Source organism: Furipterus horrens, unplaced genomic scaffold (genome assembly GCF_987537825.1).
Source record: "Furipterus horrens unplaced genomic scaffold, mFurHor1.1.pri manual_scaffold_3, whole genome shotgun sequence".
NCBI lineage: Eukaryota > Metazoa > Chordata > Mammalia > Chiroptera > Furipteridae > Furipterus > Furipterus horrens.
In genome coordinates, this window is record NW_028327173.1 from 185020218 (window position 1) to 185041826 (window position 21609).

Below are 21609 nucleotides of genomic sequence, written 5' to 3' on the forward strand. Positions count from 1 at the left end.
GGCAGAAACCGCAGCTGTTGTTAAAACACAGACTGGCTCCTCTCACCTGTGCTGTGATGAGTCAGTTGCTCCCTCTTGCTGGACCTGTTTCCCTGCCCACAAAACACAGGCAATCTGATTGTCCCTGGGTTGCAGCAGGGGGGCAGCACAAACCATACACCCTGCTGAGATAGGCACTCCCGGCAGACAAGGCAAAGCTGTGGTCATTCATTCATTGTTATTCATGACGCATTAGGCTTTTGCCAAGGTTCCGCAGATTTTATAAGATGCAGCCAAGGTCCTTAGCTTTCCTGGAGAACTTCCCTCAATATCAGAAGGTCCCTTTGGATCGGGTGAGGAGGTAAGGAAGGAAAGTATCAAGAAAGGAAGGCTCCCATTGAGTAGAGGACAGAAGAGCTGGCTGGTTAAGAAGGATCTTGAGGCCCCGCGGCCTTCTTGTTCTGCACCTCACCTCTTGCCTCTCCTCTGAAGTTCCATAAGGTAGATCCTGTTTCATTATGCTTGCCTCTTTCTTTCTATAGAAACCTGCTCTAAGAGCATTGCCTTATAGATTTGTTTACACTAAATATAAATGACCGTTGGCGCTTTATGCTTGCTCGTTTTTATATGGGGAAAATCTTTCAGTAGAAGATATAAACACATAAGTGGGGGAGGTAGAGGGCCTTCTCAGGGATTCGGAAAGCACAGTGTCTGTCGACTCCACCCAGAAGCTCAGCCAGTGTTCTACAGCCTAGCTGTGGTGGGGTCGGCGGGCCGCGGGGGCGTGTCCAGTGGGAGGGGTTAAGCCATGGTGTTTATTTGGACAGACTGGGCAAATTCTGAACCCTCCATCCTCCTCCTGGAAGTAGGAAAGTGGGCAGGAGTGGGCAGGAAAGTGCTACCGGTTGGGGTGGAGAATTCAGGTTACCAGATAGCGTCAGAGTGGAGAAAGTGAAAAGTGGTAAGCGCCCCCCGCCCTCCGCACAGGGCGGCCCCATACAGCAGCCTCTTGGTTCAGAACAGCGTGACGCCCAGATGCGGAGAGCCCGCCTCCAGCTGCCCTTAGAAAAGGGGTTCCAAAGTAGAAGAAGAGACAGAGATGGGTCGGAGCCAGTCCCGGAACACAAACAGCAGTATATTTTATGTGCACAAACGTGAGAAGACAGAGACCAACAGAGACGGAGCAGGCAATGGGTGCACAAACCAGTCGTGTGTCCTTCTGAAGAGCTGCTGCAGTTGGAAGACAGTCCCACTGCCTCAAAGGCTCTTTTGCGGAGCCAGGACCTGCAGCTCCTCCAGGTCTTGGGTGGCCTCAGGGTGGAAGGTACTCTCCCTGCCTTAGCCATAGCTCCTCCAGGGCTGGGCCTCTCTCTGCGTCCCCTGTGATGATGTCTGCACAGCCTGGAGCTTCATCCATACAGGTTCTCATGAACTGACCCACTCAGTGGCTGCCTCCCCAGGAGACCCAGGCAGAGGGAAATGGACCAGGACAAAAGGACTCATGGGCACTCCCTAGGTATTATTGCTGAGAATAAGCATAGGCCATTGTGATGCCATTATGACGCACTGGCATCAGAGGGAACAGGGCACAAGGGACAGGATGCCTAGCAGACATGGAAGCGGTTCAACCATGCAGGGCAGCACATGGCAGTCTGTAACTCGGAGATGCTGTGATGTCCAGCAGAGGCCCAGGACAAAAGCGGTACATGAACAGCAAGCAGGCTCTCCCTATCACACCCCCACTGCTTGGCAGGGCTGGGATTATGCCAAACTTTGAGTCCCTGGGCACTAAGGAATGGGGGGGCCCTGAAGACACCCAGAAAGCAGTTGAAGTCTGGGCTACCCCCGGTGAGCTCTGAGCCTGCAGACCCTATGGTCAAGCCCTGGCTCATTGCCTCCCTTTGTGGGAGGCTCTGTGCCCTATGAGGGAAAATAGGAGCCATGGGGCACCTGAATGAAGCAGAAACACAATGCTCTGTGCATTGCCAGGGAGGCAGGCTTACTCCAGGACCTCCCGCACTTGGGAGTCTAGAGGGTCCAGAGAAAAGGTGGTGCCAAGAAATGCCCATAGGGCAACACCTGGAGCGGCCAGATCCAGCGGGCCATCTGAGGGCTTGGTCAGGCTGAGAACTGTGGAAGCCTCATGCTGGGTGGGGCATCAACAAGCCGACCACTAGATTCTGTCGTGGAAGGGGAGAGCAAAGGGGGGTTCATGTGTTCTAGGGACCCACATAAGGACCTGCAGGGGTGTTGGGGTCCAAGAGACTGAAATGCCATGGAGCTGGGGAAAAGGACCAAGGCAACAATTACCTAGAGGGAACAGGGAAGCCAGATGATATTCTTCCTCTGGAATCCCCTCCACCTGTACATGAAAAGCAATCTACCCCTGGCAGCCTGAATCCCTAGAAGTTCCAAAGCCCTGGAATTGGGGTCACAGGAAAGTCAAAGGTGGGGCAGGGCCAGGCAGAATGTACTTTGTGCCTGGATGTGGCACAAAGTACCCAGGACCCAGAGGCTGGGAAATGCCCTCCTTCCTGTCCTGGACAGGGTCAACTACAAAAAGCAACCCTGCCAAAGACGGGGTCTCCCAGCCTTTTCCCCAACCCGGGACACCACTCCTGCCCACACCCAGCCACCTGCCCTGGGTGGTGCTGTCTGCATGATCTAGGGGCTGCGACAGAACAAGGAAGAGGAGATTCTCTCCACAGGTGGCATGATCACTTTTTAATGTTCCATAAAAAGGAAAAGGCTAATTTCTACCTAAGAGTTCTAGTGTGGTCAAGAAGAGACCATGTACCATGGGATCGGCTGTGTTCTGATGGATGCCCCTCCTTGGCGAGTGGGGGCAGAGCCGGAAGTGGGCTGGAGTGAGGGTTTCACCTGTCCACTGCCAGCAATGGACCTGTCACGGGGGAAGGCAGGGCAGCCAAGATGACAATGCCCGTGAGCGTGGCAGGGTTAATACTGTTTAAGGGGCAAGCTCCAAGTGTCAGCCTTGCTAGGAAGGGTGAGGAGGGGGTGGCCCTGAGGAGGTTTTGCTGCAGGGCTGGGGCTATGGCAGAACCAGAAGTGACCCCTTCTCACCAAGGATGGGAGGGTCTCCCTTACTCATTCTCCATGGGTCTCCAACACTGGATACTGCTCCCCCATCTCCTAGAATGCCAGATGACCCCTGAATGGATTGAAAATAAACCAGTTAGGTGCGCCTTTACCTGCCTCCTAATGGCATCTCCCCCTTCCCACACACACACACACTGATTTGTCTCTAGGTCCCCCTGTGGATCTGTGGGGCCCATCTTGGCCTGACTTGTGTGTTGTGGGTGCCATTCATTTTTAGCTGGACTGCTGCAGGGAGGGGGCATGGGTGGAGAAGAGCACCAGGGGCGCTGCCACAGCCAACTGGGGGGATAGTGGAGGGCAGGCTGCAGAGGGCAGGTAGGGTCTGTCTCAGGTTCTATCTCTGGCAGATGCTGTGTTGGCTGGGGAGTTGGAGGTTGGTGGGTGATTGACATGGATAAAGGGCCAATAGTGGTAAAGGCTTTGAAAATAAGAGAGAGAAGGGGGAAACACCACCAAACACACAGGGATTGAAACCTCCAAAAGCCCAAGGTTGGTGGGAATCGAGCACCAGGGGGCCCCCAGAAGGCCAAGAAAGCAGCGTGGGGCCCTGGGGGAGGGGAGAGGAGCCAAGGGAAAGCCTCCCAGCCCTTGCAGACCAGCACGACCGCCAAGCAGCCTCCTGGCTGCCCAGTCTCTCCTTAGGCTGCAGCTCAGCAGACCCCGGGGAGGTATTGGTTGCAAGCAAGCACCTGAATATTGCCTAATGGAACCAGCCAAAGCCCAACTAAGCCAGGTGAGAGGGAGCCAGGTGGCCAAGGCAGCACCCCCAAGCTCCCTCAGACCTTGCCTCCCACCGTTTGCCCATTTCTCAGAGTCCCTTAGCCAGGACAGGGCCTACCACTTCCAGAGTCACCTGTGTCATCTAGTCACTGCGTAGCCTCAGGCCTCCTGCTGCCAGCCTCTGAGCTGGGCTGAGATTCACAGACCAGTCCCAAAGTACCTCTGCTGCCTCGGCAGACAGCCCCCCAACACCAGCTCACAGCGGAGGGAATGGGGGCTGCGTGTGCCCCACAGGGCGAGGCCGGGATGGGGCAGGGCTTGTGCTGTACAGAAGGGGCAACTCCACCAGCTTGGTACCTTTCCCCCCAGGATGCATGAGAGACCGCCCCCTTCTCCCCCAACAGTCCCCCACTCAGTCAGTCTTGACGTGGCCATTGGCCAGGGCCAGGGGGCCTCCAGGCTCCCCGGGCTCAGCGTCCTTGTCAAAGCGGAGGCGGAGGGTGTTACGGATGATGAACTGCTCCATGATGAGGGCCCCGCAGAACCAGGGCACTGCGTACTCCAGGGTGATGAGGCCCATGAAGTCAAAGTCGAACTGGGAGTAGTCCCAAGGGCAGGCGTTGAACTGGCGCAGGATGAAGCCGGTGGTGAACTCCCACAGGTAGGTCCAGAGCGTGTAGATGAGGCAGCGCACCAGCAGCGGGCAGCGGCCGCGCAGGCGCAGGTACATGCGCTCCACGATCAGGATGGAGGTGCCGTAGATGAAGAGCGCCCACACGCTCGTGACGCCTGGGAACTTCCAGTTAAAGTTCACCACGAACTCCCAGGCCGCCGTGAACATCACCTCGCAGAAGTAGCCATGAATGGCATACAGGTACCAGCGGGACAGCGCCGTCAAGGGCTCCGCAGAAGCCATGGCGCCCACTGGGGCCAGCTGCTGGGGACACAAAGGAGACAGGTGAGGGAGGGAGGGAGCTGAGGGCTGAGCCCCTCCTGCTGCCTTCCCACTATCCCGTTCAAGTCTAATGAGACCAGGGCTGAGTGAATTTCAAACCTGCTCTACCTTCCTCTTCGGTTACCAACCATAATCTCGACCATATTCCATGTTCAGTACCTGATTCCATATTCCTTACCTGAGCCAGGGGGGGCATGAGAAATGAAGAAAACAAACAATCCCTCTGGCTTTCTCTGAGTAATAGTACTCAAATGCTTCTTGGAGGGAGATGTCTACTACTCTCCCTATAATAACTGTTCTGGATGACCTGTGGTCACTGAAAAAGCCAGCTGTCCTGGCCCATCAATCACCCCCATTTCTAGGCTCCTAGCTAGTTTCTCAGCAGGCCTCTCCATGGGGGTCCCCATCTTTTCCCCCTTTTCTTCTCAGGCAGTTCCACATCACCCACATTTCTGAGATTGTCTTTTCTGCATGTGTGTTAACATGTACATAACATAAATCTTACCGTTTTAAGTATGCAATTAAGTGATATTAAGTACATTCACACTGTTGTGCATCCACAACCACCATCCATCTCCAGAGCCTTCTCTTCAGCCCAGACCGAAACACCATATTCATTCAACACTGTCTCTCATCCCTTCCCCAGCCCATGGTAACCAGCAGTCCACTTTCTGTCTCCATAAATTTGACTACTCTAGGTGCCTCATTTAAGTGTAATCATACAATATCTGTCCTTTTGTGTCTGGCTTATTTCACTTAGTAGAGTGTCTTTAAGGTCCATCCACATTGGAGCCATGTGTCAGAATTCTTTCCCTTTTTAAGGCTGAATAACATTCCATGGGATCTCCCTGCGTAGACATCACATTTTGTTTCTTCATTTATCGATTCATGGGTTGCTCCCACCATTTGGCTACTGTGAACAATGCTGCTATGAACATGGGTGTACAAATATCTGCTCGAGTCCCTGCTTTTAACTCTTTTGGGTATATACTCAGAAGTGGAATTGCTGGGTCATCTGGTCCTTCTATGTTTATTTTTTGAGGAATGGCGTTGCTGTTTTCCATAGCGGCTGCACCATTTTACATTCCCACCAGCAACATACAAGGGTTCCGATTTCTCCACATCCTTGCCAGCACCTGTTACTTTCTGGTTTTCTGATGATGGCCATGCTAATGGGTGTGAAGTGGCAGCTCCTTGTGGTCACATTTGTCCTTAACTGCTCCATTAAGCAGGGTTTTGGTGTTTTGTTTCGATATTGAAAGGAAACCAGTGGGCTGACAGAGGAAAGTCTTCGCCTCCACTTTTATTCCCCTCCCCCTCCTTTCTTTTAAACTCAGTCTTCAATGCCCAGCCCACAGGCCTCTCTGCTTTCTCCTCACCCTTCACCAGCAACTGTCTGGACCACTCACTTGGCCCTTTATCAAAGGCCATCTTTTATTTACTATTAGAGAGACATGCCCTTTTGATCCAACTAGCCTGGGTACTTCTTGAGGACAGCAAACGTCTCCAGCCTTCTATTCTGCCACTGTGGCACAGGCCTCCTCTAAATGACAGGTGTTGTCCATGTGGACGGTGGGATGGGGGAGCTCAGGGCTGTGTCAAGAACAGGAAGGCAGAGCATGAGAACAGAATACGAGCTCTGAGGGCTGCCAGTGCTCACCAGGCTTGACGTCACTGTCAAGCCCCTCTCCAAGATGGGAGAAAGGTCAGAGGTTAACAAGATGGACCTGCAGTCCGCCCACCTGTCTAGGAACCCCAATCTCATCTTTCAGCTGCAGAAGGTCTAGGCACAAAATACCCACCCTGTGCATTGCCTTGTGGTCTTCCAAGCACTCACATTCACATTTTGTCGTTGGTTCTTACCTAATTAAGATTCATGTGAACGGCAGGTAGTTTTATTCCCATTTTTTGAGAGAGACAGTTGGCGCCAAGAGAGAAGTCATGAGCCCCATATCCCAGGGCCAGTGAATAGGAGAGCTGAGACTAGAACCCATACCTCTTGACTTCTACTTCAAAACTCATTCCACTACATACTACTGCCCAGCCCCTAGACACGAGAGCCTAATCCCACTCCCCTGCTCAAAAACATTCAATGGCTCCCCATTCCCTAGTGAAACCCTAGAGCAGCCGCTGCCTGGCATTCAAGACTCTCCCTGATCTCACTCCAATCTGCTTTTTCAGCCTTATTCTCACAGGCCAGCCCTCTCTGTCGTAGCTCCATGCCTTCGCATACCCTCTCCATGGTTTGGTGTGTCCTCTCCTCTCCCCTCCATAAAGGCAAACCCAGCTTACAGGTTACCTTCAGAACAAAATCTTTCTCATCCTCCCAGACATGAGTCCCCTCTTCCGCCTCTGAATATCCAGAACACTTAATCTGTCTCTCTTTGGTACAGATGATTTCCTGTTTTCTGTTGATTACTTGCAGTCCCCAGCCAGACCTCTTCCCTGTGTTTTCCACCTGTATATCCACTCTTTCCTGGACACCTCCACTTCAATGTCCCATATGCACTTCCAACCCCTTTCCTAAATCACACTCATTATCTTTTCCCCCAACCTGCTTTCCTCCCATGACCCGTCCTGATTACTGGTACGGCCATGCACCCAGGTAGTAGCCAGAAGTTCTGGCATCTTTCTAGTCTCCTTTGCTGCATCCCCACTCTGACATGAGCTCCCTAAGAATAAGGACTTTGTGTATCCCCTGTACCTAGAATACTGCCTGGCACACAGTAAGCATTCCATCCAAGAACAAAGACATTTCTTTATCAGTTAGCAATTGCTATATAACAAATCATCCCAAAACTCAGTGGCTTAATCTACTCTCATTTGTTATTACAACCCACATGTCCATGGGTTGGCAGATCTCAGGACTCAAGACTTCCATCCTGAGACTGCAAGTCCTTTGGGGGCTCTGTCCTATGCTTGGCTGGGGTGGCTCTGCTCCCCTTGCCTCTCATCCTCCTCCCAGGCTTAGGGATCTGGTCCCAGTACGTTCTTCTCGTGGCGAGGGCACAGGCACAAGAGCAAACAAGCACAATGGCACCAGCGCGTTTCAAGATTGATTAAGTCATGCCCACTAACGTCTTACTGGCCAAAGCAAGTCACATGGCAAAGCACCAAATCAGCCATCATCACCTCCTGTCTGTTCTGTCTCTTAAAGATCTTTGAAATCTATCTTCTTTTCATTCCTCTTTCTCATTGCTGCTGCTCTGGTTCAAGCCCTTGTCATCTCTCACCTGGATGACTCCAATCGTCTCCCAGCTAATCTTCCTCACCTCCTTTCCCATTCATCGTCACACTATAAAAGAGTGTGTACAAACAGCAATCTTTCTCAGATGCAAATCCAATGTTTATCCTCACTTAAAGCCCATTAGTGGATCTTTAACATCATTAGACTCAAACCCCTAGGGATGGCTGGCAAAGCCATTTGTGACCCCCCTCTGCCTCAGATCCTGTCCTCTGGATCTTTACCTTGCTGTTTTTGCTACCTGGGGTGCCCTTCCCAACTGCTACCTCTACTCTACTCCCCACCCCACCATAGCCCATGAACCCTAATCCTTCAAGATCCAGCTTCTCTTCCACGAAGACTTCCAAGTGCCTCCCACTCCAGAGCCGTCCACTACCCTGTCTGTGCACCTCTGCGCCCAGCTCACCTGTGACAACAGTGCACACTCAGCTATGCCGTAACTCGTCTGAAGGCCAGCACTGTAGCCATTTGATGAATGTTTGTTTGATACAATGTTAAGAGAAAACAGCAGGATTCAGAGCTGAATATTTAATATGATTTTGATTTGGCAAAGGCATATATACATGTAAATATATCACAAATTTGGCCACGATCCTCTCTGGATGGAGATAAAAGTGATTCTTATTTCCTTCTTTGCACTTTTCTGTAGAGTCCAAAAATTGTACAAGTATAGATAACTTTTATAAAGATACATTTTATCTTAAAAAATTGTTAAATGAATATGTATTATTCATCTTTGTGCCTTGTATATAGAAGATGCTCAATAAGTTTGCCAGGCAAATGAACCTTAGGAAACCTGAAGTCACGTGAGATTAACATGGGTCCTTCTCTCCTGAAACATCATCCCCAATAACAAACCATGACTCGAAGATTTGAACAGGGTGTCATGGTTAATTTAAGCGCAGGGCCTCTAGGTGCTAACTGCCAGGGTTTGCGTCCTGGCTGATGCCCTCCACCTGTAGGGTCTAGGGCATCTTACCTGGCTTCTCTGTGCCTCAGTTTCCCTATAGGTAAAGTGAAAATAATAAGAGTAACTAACTATCCCTGAGGGTTACTGTGAAGAATGAGCTAATAGCTATACCCTACTAAGAACACAGCCAAGCTCAGGAAAGGGTGGCTATTTTTTCTGGCACAGAGCCCAGCTTCCTGGTCAGCTTCTCCTTCTAGAGTGGCCCCTTCTACCGGAGGCAGGGTCATTTGGCCCCTACCCTCACTAGCGGCCAGGCAGCCTTCTTTGCCAAGTAGGTCAGGTCTTTAACTCCACCCAGAGCACCAACCTGGCAGCCAAATAACCCTGTGAAAACAGTAACCGTGCACACAGCTGAGGAGAGTCAGTGTGAGCTTCTGGCTTCTGCGTGGGTGAGAGGGGAGGGGCCTCGGAACCAGCCCTCAGAAGGCCATGTTTGGAAAGAATGGTGAAATGAAAGGGCTGGTGTTCCTGGAACAGCTTCTCACATCCTCATTTCATCCTGAATCCCAGACAGGCCACTCTGTCTCCCGCCTCACTCTGGCCCCTCTGACCTTGGGTCTGTCCAGCAGACCTGCACTCGAACCCCTGGCTCCTCCATCCCACAGGATCTGGGGAAGGGGCTCCCCATTCAGCAGTCCGGCATGACTACGTTCACCACTCAGGCCAGCCCCTACTTTGATGCTGATTTTTAAAACCCTGCTCTCTTTGCCTCCCTGTCGGTAACAAATCAGAGGCTCTGGGCACCGCTAGAGCAGGCAGCTCCGAAGAGCTGAACTCCCAAACCCTATGAGCAAAAGCAGGATTAGTGGTGGCTGTCACAAGGAAGGCAAGCTGCTGAACAGAAGGAGGGTGGGGTGAGAACAGTGGGTGCCGGAGGCCTGGATTCCGTTTTTGGAACCTTCTATAACAGGGAGAATGGGAGGGGAAGCACACCTAGGCAGGGTCAGACCACGTCTGGGCTGTTGTGCCAGGAGAACATGCCTGGTCCATGCAAGACAGCGGGAGAACCCAGACATCCTGGCTGGGGCCAGGAGATGGGGTGAAGACAGGGAACAGGGATGTGAGACGGTGTCGTCAGCTGGGATGGCAGCTCACACTGTGGTGGCACCGACACTAAGACTAGAGGCGGGCATTGGCTCGGGTGGATTTTCAGAAGCCACTCCCCAAACCCATGTCTCATAACCACAGGAGCTGTGCTTACACTCTAAGCTCACCGACCCTCTGCTAGACCCAACAGACAACCTATCCCTGCCTTGGACTCCCCTGACCTGAGCCCTTTGCCCTGGACCATTCCAGTACCTCTTTGCTCAGCCCTGGGACCAGAGCCCCGGGAAAGCCGGCATCAGGACGAACCAGCAGCACGCAAGATGTTGGCCTCTTTCTCCTGGTGATGAACACACCATCCTGAGGCCCGTGACACAGAAATGGGACAGTCCAGGAAAGAAAATTTAGGGTGGAGTAAAGAAGAGGAAGGCAGAAGAAAAACGTCTGGAGAGCAGTGGACAGTTTCCCAAGAGGGGTTTGGGGGAATAACACTCAAGCACAAGTGTTGATGAAACTCCTCATACTTGTTGATCAAAAGGCCTGGGGACACAGAGTTCCAGCAAGGGGCCGGAACTGAAGGAGCTTTGGCAGGGCACACTGCACCTCCAAGGGGACAGGTGATTGGGGCGGGGGGAGCTGTCAGAGCCCTGGGCCATGGGGTTTCTCACCTACGGCTCCCAGGGCCCGCTGAGCTATTCCTTAGGGCAGCAGAAAGCAGAGAAAGCTGCTGAGAGGAGCGAAGAGAACGCCATCCAAGAGAATGCCATCAAAGTCCAAGGCAGCCTGGAAGCAAAACCGGAGGAGATGATTGTCCTTGGTCTTGCCAAAAACTCCCATCTTGTTCCAGGAAGCCAAGGTGCCACAACACAATGACTCTGGGAATTTTTGTCCAGAGGAGCATCTTGCTAGATAATTGGGTTTCCCCTCCATGGAGTCAGGCTGGGCAGGCCTTCCTCTTTCACCTCATTTACTTCCCAAATTTCATTCCCATCTCCAGGTATCAAAATCACGACAGCTCTCTGCTCTGGGGAGATGCACAGCCCTGAGGGCAAGGCAGGGGGGACACAGCTTGAGTGACTGTGGGCCCAGTGCCCTGGTAGACCCTGTGCTGGAGGCGAGTGGCATCAGTGCGCTGCCTTTGCCTTGGGGTACAAGATGCAATATCTGAAACCATCCTGAGCCTCCCCTGTGGTCATCAAGTTGGGGGAGAGGAGCAAAATATGAGTTTGCTTCAGGGCCAGAGGGAAGCAAGTGGGAGGAAAATACCTGTGGTCACTGGCTAGCCCAGTTACCCAAGTTCCACCCTCTCTTGCTGTGGGCATCCCCTGGGAAAGTCCCGTGGGATAGTCCTCCCTCCACCTCCCAAGTAACAATAATATTAACAATCAGCCAATCTTCTCAGCACTTTCCATGTATTAACTCAAATAATCTTCAAGCCCATTTACAGATGGTGAAATTAAGGCAGAGAAAGGCTAAATAAGTAGCCTAAGTTCTTTACAGCTATGGAAGACAGAGGTAGGATTCGAACCCAGCCCCAAAGCCTTCACTTCCAGCTAGCACACTGCACTGCTTGAGGCCGACTCCTCTGAGAACACTACTATTTTCTCAGTTTCTGCTTCTGGAAAGTTGAGATGGTATACGGAGAGGCAACAGGAAACAAGAAGGACATGAGCTTCTAGGCAGATCATCAAGGAAGCTCAGAACTGGGTGACAGAGCCTCCAAAGGCTCTCAGCCTATTTTGAGACACCAGGTTCTGTTCTGAGGCTAAGGTCTGGCAGGATACACATGAAGGTCTTCCAGGGTCACAAGCTGACCCTCTCAGGACCATGGCAGTCACCACTCACGGCTTTAAACCATGTGCCATTCAAAGATCCCTCACCAGGACACACCTCACCCAGAGCCTCCCTGACTGCCAGCCTGCCCCAGTGCTGCTGGGAAGCTCAGGTGGCCGAGCCTGGCTAGCCGAGGGCAGCAGCCAACCTGCAGGCTGGCCAGAGAAGCCCTGTGCCTGGAGCAACCAATCCACACAGGCCAGTGGGCAGGAGAGGGGTGGGATTTTAGAGGGTCTCAGATGCTAAGCAAATCCCAGCTGGACTTGGAGAATGAAGTCAGCCCTGGCACAGAAGCTCCCCAGGGCTCAAGCAACAAAGGGCATTCTGTGGATGGTGCCTGCGGGCTGGGTATTCTGTGCATTGCCTGCAAGGTCTTCCCAGACCTCACATGGCTGCCTCGGGTCTCAGCTCGGAGACCTCTGATCTCCAATCCAAAATAGCCTCCCTGTCACTCACATCATCCCATTTTACTTTCTTCATAGCACTCCCCCATTCTGATAGTTTGCTGCCTGTTCACTGTCTCTCCCAGTTCGAAGGAAAGCTCCATGAGGGCGGGGGCTCTGTCTCGTCCCCTGACAGGTAACCAGTGCCTAGAAGTAAGACCCACTGATGCCTATGGAATGAACGAATGAATGGGCCCAAACAGGCCCAGGCCCGTAAACACTGATGAGGGCAGATATAAACAGCTAGCCAGCTCAGCCTTTCTAGTCTCCTCTTTCTTGGGAAATAGAGCCTTTAAAAAATGTTTAATTCTAGCATTTTAAAATATCTTTATTATTTTTTTCTGATTACAAATGTAACATGTGCTCACAGCTGAAATTTAAACTTTGCAGAATGGAATGACCTAGCAAAGTGCCCCCACCCCCCATCATCCCACATGGCAGAGATAGTCAGCATTAATGGTGTGTTGTGTATTCATCCAGATTACATTTAGTTTTAAAAGAAAATCCAGGCATCACAGAAAGAAAAGGCATTCATAATTCCACTAAACTAGCAGCCATGATCATTTCTACTTTGCAATCTTTTCTTGTGTGTTTATAATACAAGTTCCCATAATGTACTTATTCTGTAACTTGACCTTATCACATACTGCATCGTCATCATTTTTCCAAGCTGGTATATAGCCTATGTGCTCCTCATTACAACAGCTGTGTAATATTCCACAAGTAGAAAACTATCATTTCCTGAGCACAGATGGTCAACAATTGTGTCCCATTCCGACTGTTAAACTGACACCACCAGAAACATCTTTTTTATGCCTGCAATGAAAGAATTCAGCCCTTTCTTCTCTGGGACCACTTGTTAATGAATAGTTCCAGAAGTGGGATCACTGCACAGAGGTTACAACAGTTTTAAGGCTGATGGTGTAGACTGCTCTGAGAATTCTGTGTTATATGGGGAAAAGGCCTCCCGACTGAGTCACCGTGTCCCTACAGTGGCCTTTGTGGCCATCTTTCCGCCCCCACGCCACCCCCATGGCCCAAGCGTGATCATGCTACCCTGGCTACAGATCAACCCAAGAACATATTTCCTTAAAGACCCTCCTGTCACAAACCGATTTTGCAAGCCCGGGCTCAGTGAAAATAGATTCTGGCACTGAGTTTTAAACTCTCAACTGGCAGTAGAGTCAAGCTCTACCTAAAGCTGAGAAATACCTAGTTACTCTTTTCCCTGCCTGCAAAGTCGTCCGTGGAATCTAAGACTCCAGGCTCCCACGGACCAGCCCAGCTATGCCTAAAAGCTTGTCCAGTTGGGAGTGCATAGCACCTGCTCTCCCTGCTCTGCCTTCCATGGCAGTGCTCTGCCTGCTGGTCCCTGGTTCCACAGACATAACAGCCCTCACACAGACAGGCCTCTGGGGCTGAGAAATGCAGACAACTGTCATTTTTTCAAGCATCACCCAGGAAAAGCCAGGGGTCCAGACTGGAAAGAAAGGCCACTGAGGACAGGCGATACTCCATAGTTGGGGGCCTCGAACCCTACATAGAGCTTATCTGGACTGAAGAAGAGACACAACTAATGGGACAAAAACAGTAGACCCCCTGGTGGCCAGTTTTATGGCAGCTCAGGTGCCACACATCCCTCCCCTTCCAGTGCCCTGGATGCTTTGCCCAGGGTTGTCATGGAAACTGCTCACAGCATCTGGACACAGTCGAAGTCCCAGCTGAGGAACAGCCAAAGGCTCAAAGCATCCATAAGCCTACAGACAAGAAGGAGAATTTGGGAAGATGCTGTCTCCTGTGTGCTGAGTCTCACATCACTCATGTCAGCAGTCTGGGTCTGGCCCCGTTTTTAGAGACCGTGTGGCTCTAAGATGGCTCCAGCAGAGGACATGGCCTGAAACTGCTGGACACTCCCCTCCCATTCCTGACCTATTCTTTGGGACTATTTCTTAATGCATAATTCCAGAAGTGAGGTCACTGAACAGGCCCGCAGACAGAGAGCGGGCTCTGAACCGGGACTTCCAGACCTGGGCCCATGATGCTGAGGCAGGGAGGGCTGGTCATGCCCAGGGAGCCAGTAACATACTCACTTATCACACCCTTGAGTGCAGAGCTCAGAACAGACATCGGGATCACTCTCCAGGAGTGTCCCAGGTCATCCTGTGTCCTGGCGCCTGGCTGAGCGACCGTGCCATTCTCAGCAGCGTGGGTAACCATTAGTCCCGGGGCTCAGCTGATCTTCGGCTACTGGGCGGGTGGCTTCCATGTGTCCCTGGGAAAGAAAGAAGAAGCGTTCTTTAGCTTAAACTGTCCCCAGCTCCGAGCCACCAGGCCAGCCAGAGAAGCAACCCCAAGGCAAATGCCACAAGGCCCTCGTTCCAAGGCTCAGCACTAGACAATCATCCTGCCCAGGCCACCTGACTCCTCTCCTGGAAACTGCCACCTCCTGCCAGGCCACCTGACCCCTCTCCTGGAATCTGCCACCTCCACTAGGCTGTCCTGTTTGCTCAGGTCTGGTTAATCCAGTGATGAGAGGCTGGCATCCATCCCAAGCTACATGTGGGGCCAGGATTTAGGGCTTCTTTCACCATGAGAGACTGTGCGCTCACTTATAAATCTGAGAGGGGATATACTTTTAGAGTTCGGCTCCATTCTCATTTAGCTTCAAATTACACTCTCACTTTCCCCCTGGAGTGGGTACATCTGTTCTCAAGGGCAGTCAAGCACCTCACAGGAGGCAGGCCATGTAGCACACTTGTTTTAGCATTTGTGGAGTTAAGACCAACGCAGAATAACAAGCGCACCAACAAAACATGTGCTAAAACCCTCTACCCATAATTCCACCACCCTAATAATATTTATTTCATTCTATTATTTTATCATTATTGTTGTTGAGGCCCTGCCTATTAACATCAGTAACTGACTACAAGCTGATATAAATCTGACTTTATAATGTGCCATGCCACATCCATATTTTTTATATATCCCCAAGACTTGACCATTGATGGAGATTCCCACATTTTTTGTTTTTATATAAAGGTGCTGACGCTTCCCTGAAAGCCCCTTGAATGCACAGCTCCACCTGCACAAGTTCAAGGACATGTCCAGCACAGCCCTGTGGAAGGATGCATTGGCCACTTGGAAGCTGAGAAGAGGCTGTGACTGAGGAGTTAGCACCATCCCCCCATGGATGGCCAGGCAGGGTGGAGCACAGAGGGGCCATCCTGTGCTGACACCCATGGTCACCCTCCTCCCTCCCCCACTTCAGGCTCTCTGAGCAGAGGTGACTCAGGCCTTTGCTCCTGAAGCTGACAACTTGCAAGGCAGCAGGGGAGCTGAGAAGTGAAGGGCTGGGGTTGTGGGCCTGAAACCACTGTGTGCAAGTGAGCTGGTAGGTGGGGACCAGGTGCACCCCTGGGGCAGAGGGTATGAAGGGCACTAAGGCTCCTGCACTCTCCCTTGCCCGTGTCCCTCCCCAGCTCCTCCACAAACAAGAGCCTCGAACCCTGCCCCACCCACCTGGATAGTTCAATCCCACCCACTGGCACGACCACCTCCCGTTCCCTGGCCCAAAGCAGACCACATCAACAGCACAAGTCCAAACCAAAACAGAGACAGAAACCGAAGCCCACATCCTGGCAGCACAGCCTGCTCTGGTCACTGCAAGCAGCCCTGGGCGCCCGTTGCTGGCCAAGGTACCACCCTGGCAGATGAAGCCGCAGCAGTCAGAACAGGCTCCCTCCCAGGCCAGCCTCTTGCAGCACAGCTCCTGCTTCCTGGTTTGCAGGCAGCTCCCCAGGGAGCCCGTGGGGGCTGCATGGGGAGGTGATGGTACAGCAAAGGTCCCAGCCGCTCCAACGCTCCTGGCCCCTGAGAGTAGGGCCCCGGGTGTGCAGGGCATTAGGCTGCTCTGCAGACTGCATGGCCTGAACCAGAAGTTTTAAGAGTAGATGAATGTGCGAGGAGCCCTGATTACAACTAACACGTGGGTAGAACTTAAGATGTTTTTGAGTAATACATCACCTCTCACGACTCCCCCAGGACTCATGCAGGGAGGGCAGGAATGATCACCCCTCACTCCCATTTTAGTGATGAAAACATCATGTCTCAGGATATTAAGAAGTTAGGCCAAATCCACACGTGATTCAAACCCTGGCCCTTGGTCTCCGGGGTCCCCACACAGCATGCCTTCAAAATGCTTCCCATCCAAATCTCATTCTTAAGGCGCATGTCTGCTCACACATACTTCATACTCAGTCTTTTCTGTAAGCTGCTTATTGGTAAACATACCGCCAAGTCTGTCCAGACAGCTTTTTCATCAACATCCCAGGTGCTGCTAGGAGCTTGGAGGAGCAAAGACCACCACGGTTTCAAGCCCTCTCTACCTGCCCTCCTCTGCAGCCCACACCCGCTCCTCCAAGGCTCCTCCAAGGCTCTGCTGCCTCCTCATTCTTTTGACGGTGTCGCCATCTTCCATAGTCCCGGTTAGTCCATTACCAATGTTCCCACGGGCCATTCAACATCCTTCTGTTGAAACGTATTGCCCCATCTTAAAACTATTACGTGTCTGGTTCCCCTCCACATAATGAATTCTTTGAGACCATGGAACGTCTGTTGGATGGATAGACAAGCAAGAAAGAGAAGGGTCCATCCAGCTAAATTCCTGGGTGATTGCACCAGCTAAATTCCTGGGTGATTGCACCACCCAGTGTTCTTATCCAAACCCAGCAATGGCTGGGGATCTTCTCATTGGCAAGCTACCATCATGGAAGGGCTTTCTCCCACAAAGCACCATAAACAGCAGGACTGTCTCTGCAGACGAGGGAAGAGAGAAGAGCACTCACTCTCCTGTTGCCCACCTCCAAGAGCCATCACCTGGATTGAGAGGTGCAGATAGACAAGGTGGGTGCCTTGGGTCCAAACAGACTAGAAGACATGTCACACAAGGAGGTCTGGGGCAGGATCAGAGTGTCCCAGGCATCCCCAGAGACACTGCAGGCTGCTACGTGGGCAAGGGGCCAAGCTCGGGTTCAGGTCAGAGAATAACAATGCCTATTCTGTTATTTCTACAATGTGCTGGCACTCTCAAAGGCACATCCAGTTTTCATGCAAGTAGGATTCATTTCCCAGAGAGGTTTAACCAGCAGCTGCTGGCAGGAAATTCCTTCTGCCTCATTCACGCTCCTCTCCTAGCACTATTTAGGGTAAGCTGGGCTTGCAGGATCGAATCTCTGCTTCTCTGACCGGCACCTAAAAACCAAATCTACCCCCATCCCCGCCCTCACCTCCATGGCCCAGAAGCTAAGACTGGAGCTAGGAAGCAGCAGGCAACACACTAGTCCTCTTCTTCTCCCATTCTCCTCTTCCTTAACTCTCCCCAAATCTCCTTCAACCCAGGCGCCCACAAAGGAAAGCGGAGATGCCCAAAGGTCTAATGGGGAGTCCTCTGGTTACTCAAAGCCCCCCTAGTGCTTCCCATGTGACCCACAACAAATGCTTTTACTTGTCCTGTAGTAAGACCAGCCCCTGTCTGGACACAAGTGGATTTGGCAACTTCCCAAACCAAGAAGTGACCAGGCTCAGTTACAAATGCAAGTGGAATTCCAAGTTCCCCTGGGGAGCAAGGAGACCCAGGCCCCGAGGACCTGACTGGCATAGGGAAGGTGGGCAGAAACAGGGGATGAACTCCACTTGACCGTGTCTTTCTACCCTGTGCCCCCTCACTCAGGGCTCGGAATCTGGGCTTTCCTGACTGCTGAACATCTCGCCACCCAGCCTTCTGTCTCACCTGGAGGCCACCCTCACCTGTTACCTCCTCTCCGCGCTTCCTCCTCCCCATCCAGCCCACCCTACTTTACGTGCCTCTCCCAATGCCTCCTCTGCACAAACCCTGACAGCCCAGCCCCTATGGGTTGGGGGGTGGTCTCTGGCCCCATGCCCCTCTCCCTTCCCTCCCATCCCACCTCCTGGCACTGAAAAGTGCCGCCTGCTGCCTGCCTGAAAGGCTGGACAGCTGCTGGGCTCTCTAATTAGCTGCCTGGCCACTGTCCCAGAGCGAGGCATGTGTTACTGTAAAGAGCTGCCTCACCTCCCCTTCATCAATAATCCCCTATGCAGATCCCATCAGGCGGCAGCTGAGGGCCCTAGAATCCAAGTCACGTGAGACCAGCAAGGGTCCTCCTGCCAGCCGGGAAGGGACAGACAGTTGTCTCACAGCCTCACCAACAAAGTGACCAGACATTTATCTATCTGGGTTCTCCCTATTACTTCCATGTCCTTGGGGAGTCCCACAGGTTACCTCACCACGCCATACCTTTGGAGCAACGGGGACCCTGTCCCTCTGTTGCCTCCCCAGTAGAGGACAAGCCAGGACCAACCCAACAGTGTGACACCCAGTGCCCAACTTTTCACAGCTTTCTACAGCCAAGTCACCCCAGAGGTTTCTCAACAACCGTAAGACCGTAAGACCTAGTCCAAGAAGTCCTGGGAAGGCTGGTGTGTTTCGTGGAGGTATTGTATCCCAGTAGTCAGCACGTATTTATCGAGTGCCTGCTGGAGGTCAGGCACTGTACTCGATGTGAACAAGACAATGTTCCTGCCGCCTTGGAGCCCACAGGCTGGTGGGGAGACACACAGCAGGTACACCAGCCGGTGCGTACTATGATTTCTTTCTTTTTCTTTTCTTTTTAATAATTAATGTATCTATTTGTTGGTTTTGTTTATTTATTTATTTTTGGAGAGAGGGGAAAGAAGAAAGAGAGGGAGGGAAACATCACTGTGTGGTTGCCTCTCACTCGCGCCCCCAGCTGGGGACCTGACGTGCAGCCTAGTCATGTGCCCTGACTGGGAATCAACACTTGGCTCGCAGGTCGATGCTCAATCCACTGAGCCATAGCACCCAGGGCTATACTATGATTTCTGATGTCGGGCCACGAAGAAGGGGAAAGACCGGACAGGGGTCAGAAAAAAACTAGATGTTGGAGAGTGAGTCTTAAACTTCCGTAAGGAGGTCTCATTTGGGCTTAGATCCAAAAGATGTGAAGAGGCCATGCACAGAGCTTTGGGAAAAGCACCCAGGCAGAGGGAACAATCAGTGAAGAGACCCTGAAGTAGGAGCACACTAAACAAGTTTGAGAAATAGCAAGGCCAGAGTAGCTGGAGGAGGGATAATGAAGGGGTCAGACAAGTCCTACCCCTTGTTGCAAAAGTCTTCTGGTGGTCCCTGCAATGCCAGCTGGGACAGGGCAAAGCCCCCAGTTGCCAAGTGAACATGGCCAGTCAATGAAGATGCCCCCAGTAGGCAGTGGCTAGAAACTGTGTGTTCTAGTCAGCTATTGTTCGGCACTTTGTTTATTAACAAATGAAGGGAAAGTCAGATCGTGTGTCTGATGGCCTGTAATTTCCATCTGCTTCTGATCAAAAGAATGTAGGCCCTTGCTGGTCTGGGTGTTTCACTTTTAACAAGAAAGTAAATATTCCTTTTTACTCCAGCTAGTTTCTTGGGCTTTCTGTCACTTGCAATCAATAAAATCTTGCCCTTGCTGGATGGAGCCCTTGCCCAGTTGGTTGGAGCTTCATCCTGTGCATGAAAAGGTTATGGGCTCGATCCCTTAGGTTGGGGTATGTATAGGAAGTAACCAATTGATATTTCTCTTTCTTCCCCTCCCCTCCTTCCTCTCTCTCTCAAATCAATAAACATACCTTTGGGTGAGAATTAAAGAGAAAAAAAGAAAATCTTAACTAACACAAGTGATTTCACCCATCTGGAACCCACCTAATTGGCACGAGGATCACATATCTGAGTGCCCCTTGCCTGCTTCTGCTGCTGTGAAAGCTGCCCCTTGCAAACAGTAAGGTGTAGAACAAGAATAAGAAAGGTCAGACGCCTGGCAAGGCAGATAACCTCAGCAAGATGGCTACAGCTTTTGAAGCTCTCCCTTCTGGCTACTACTCTGACTATTGTCATGTCCCCTTGAGTGGTACAGGGTGACTCACCTGACTCTTGCCAGCAACCTAGCACACTTTGACTGTCTTCTGTAAACAGGGTACATGTAAATGAGTAGCCTAGAAACAAGGCACAAGCCAAGAACAGGTAGTACACAAATAGTTTATTTTTCTACAAATTCCATTACTGCACTATCCAATTTGATAGCCACTAGCTATGTGTGGCCATTTGAATTTTAATTTAAAATAAAAAATTCTGTTACTCAGTTGCACTAGCCACACTCAAGTGCTCAATAGCCACGGCATGTGGCTGGTGTCTATCATATTGGACAGTGCAGAGAGAGAGCATGCCCATCACTGCAGAAAGTTCTATTGGACTACACTGTTCCAGGACCTACCAAGGGTGACCAGAAGGCTCCGAAATACATAGACCTAAAGCTGAGCTCCATTTCCTTGCTCTTGGAAATCCTTTCCTTCTGAACAGGCACCTCTGCCCTGCCTCTTCCTCAGGCTCAGGCCATGTTAACCAAGGCTGCTACTGTGAGATGGAGGGAGGGTTAACCCTTGCTGCATGAAAGTCACTGTCCAGTCTCTGAAGAGTAGCTTACACCCAAGAGCCAGGAGAGAGCCCTGGCTGCAGGTGAATGAGGCCAGCCACTGGGCCTGTCTATGACTCAGTCTAGAGGTGCTTCTGGGAGTGTTAGAAACTCCAAACTTTGTATCAGGCACCTTCTCTGCACAGGCAGAGACCATCTCACACAGACCATCTCATCCTTGCCCTGCACAAATCTATGAGGCAGACACTAACTCCGATTCGCTCAGGAGGCAAGGGAAGCCCAGCACCTTCCCCCACTACACCCTCATGAGAGATGGGGACGTGTGCATGGGAACTAAGAGACTTAATTTACCCATGGCAATGGGATACCTACAGTTGGCAATAGGTTCTTATGGCAGACAGTCTCATGTGGGCTTCTCCTTCCAGCCCACTCGAGTCCACCCAGGGGCGTGAGAGAGCCTCCTTCCAAGGGTCTGCCCACGAAGGCGCAGCTACTGAAAGACATCACATCAGAACCACAGGAAGGCCCTAGCACATGTCAACCTGGGAAGGTGGTTGGGGTCAGAACACAGACTTGTAGATCTATCCCAGGCAGAGGAGAGGGGCGTGGTCATTATTTTGTTTTAGACATCTATCTGAACCATGAATTCTTTATCTTTGCGTGCATGTCCTGGATAAAACTTGACATGCAATAGAGACTCAATATCCAAGTGCTGAATGGAAAAAAAAGGCAAAATGCAGGTCCTCAAAGAGTGAGGGGGCATGGCCAAGAGAAGCCTGAAGGCCAAGTGCATTGGGTCA

The 21609-nt window shown here is 51.6% G+C and overlaps 1 protein-coding gene across 5 annotated transcripts in view; it reads right to left on the reverse strand.

The window, feature by feature from the left end:
- Positions 1-1093: 1093 nt before the first annotated feature.
- TMEM229B (transmembrane protein 229B) overlaps positions 1094-21609 on the reverse strand; it is a 38020-nt gene continuing 17504 nt past the window's right edge. The window contains exons 1-2 of one of the 5 annotated variants that reach the window (XM_090271018.1): positions 14399-14463; positions 1094-4753 (exon numbers count right to left, since the gene is read on the reverse strand). In XM_090271018.1, coding sequence (XP_090127144.1) covers positions 4232-4735 — 504 coding nt within the window. In that variant the 5' untranslated portion in view covers positions 4736-4753; positions 14399-14463 and the 3' untranslated portion in view covers positions 1094-4231. Of the gene's footprint in view, positions 4757-10287; positions 10409-10700; positions 10794-14398; positions 14581-21609 lie in introns of those variants that run through there. The other 4 variants (XM_090271019.1, XM_090271020.1, XM_090271021.1 and 1 more) reach the window with 4 other exon arrangements.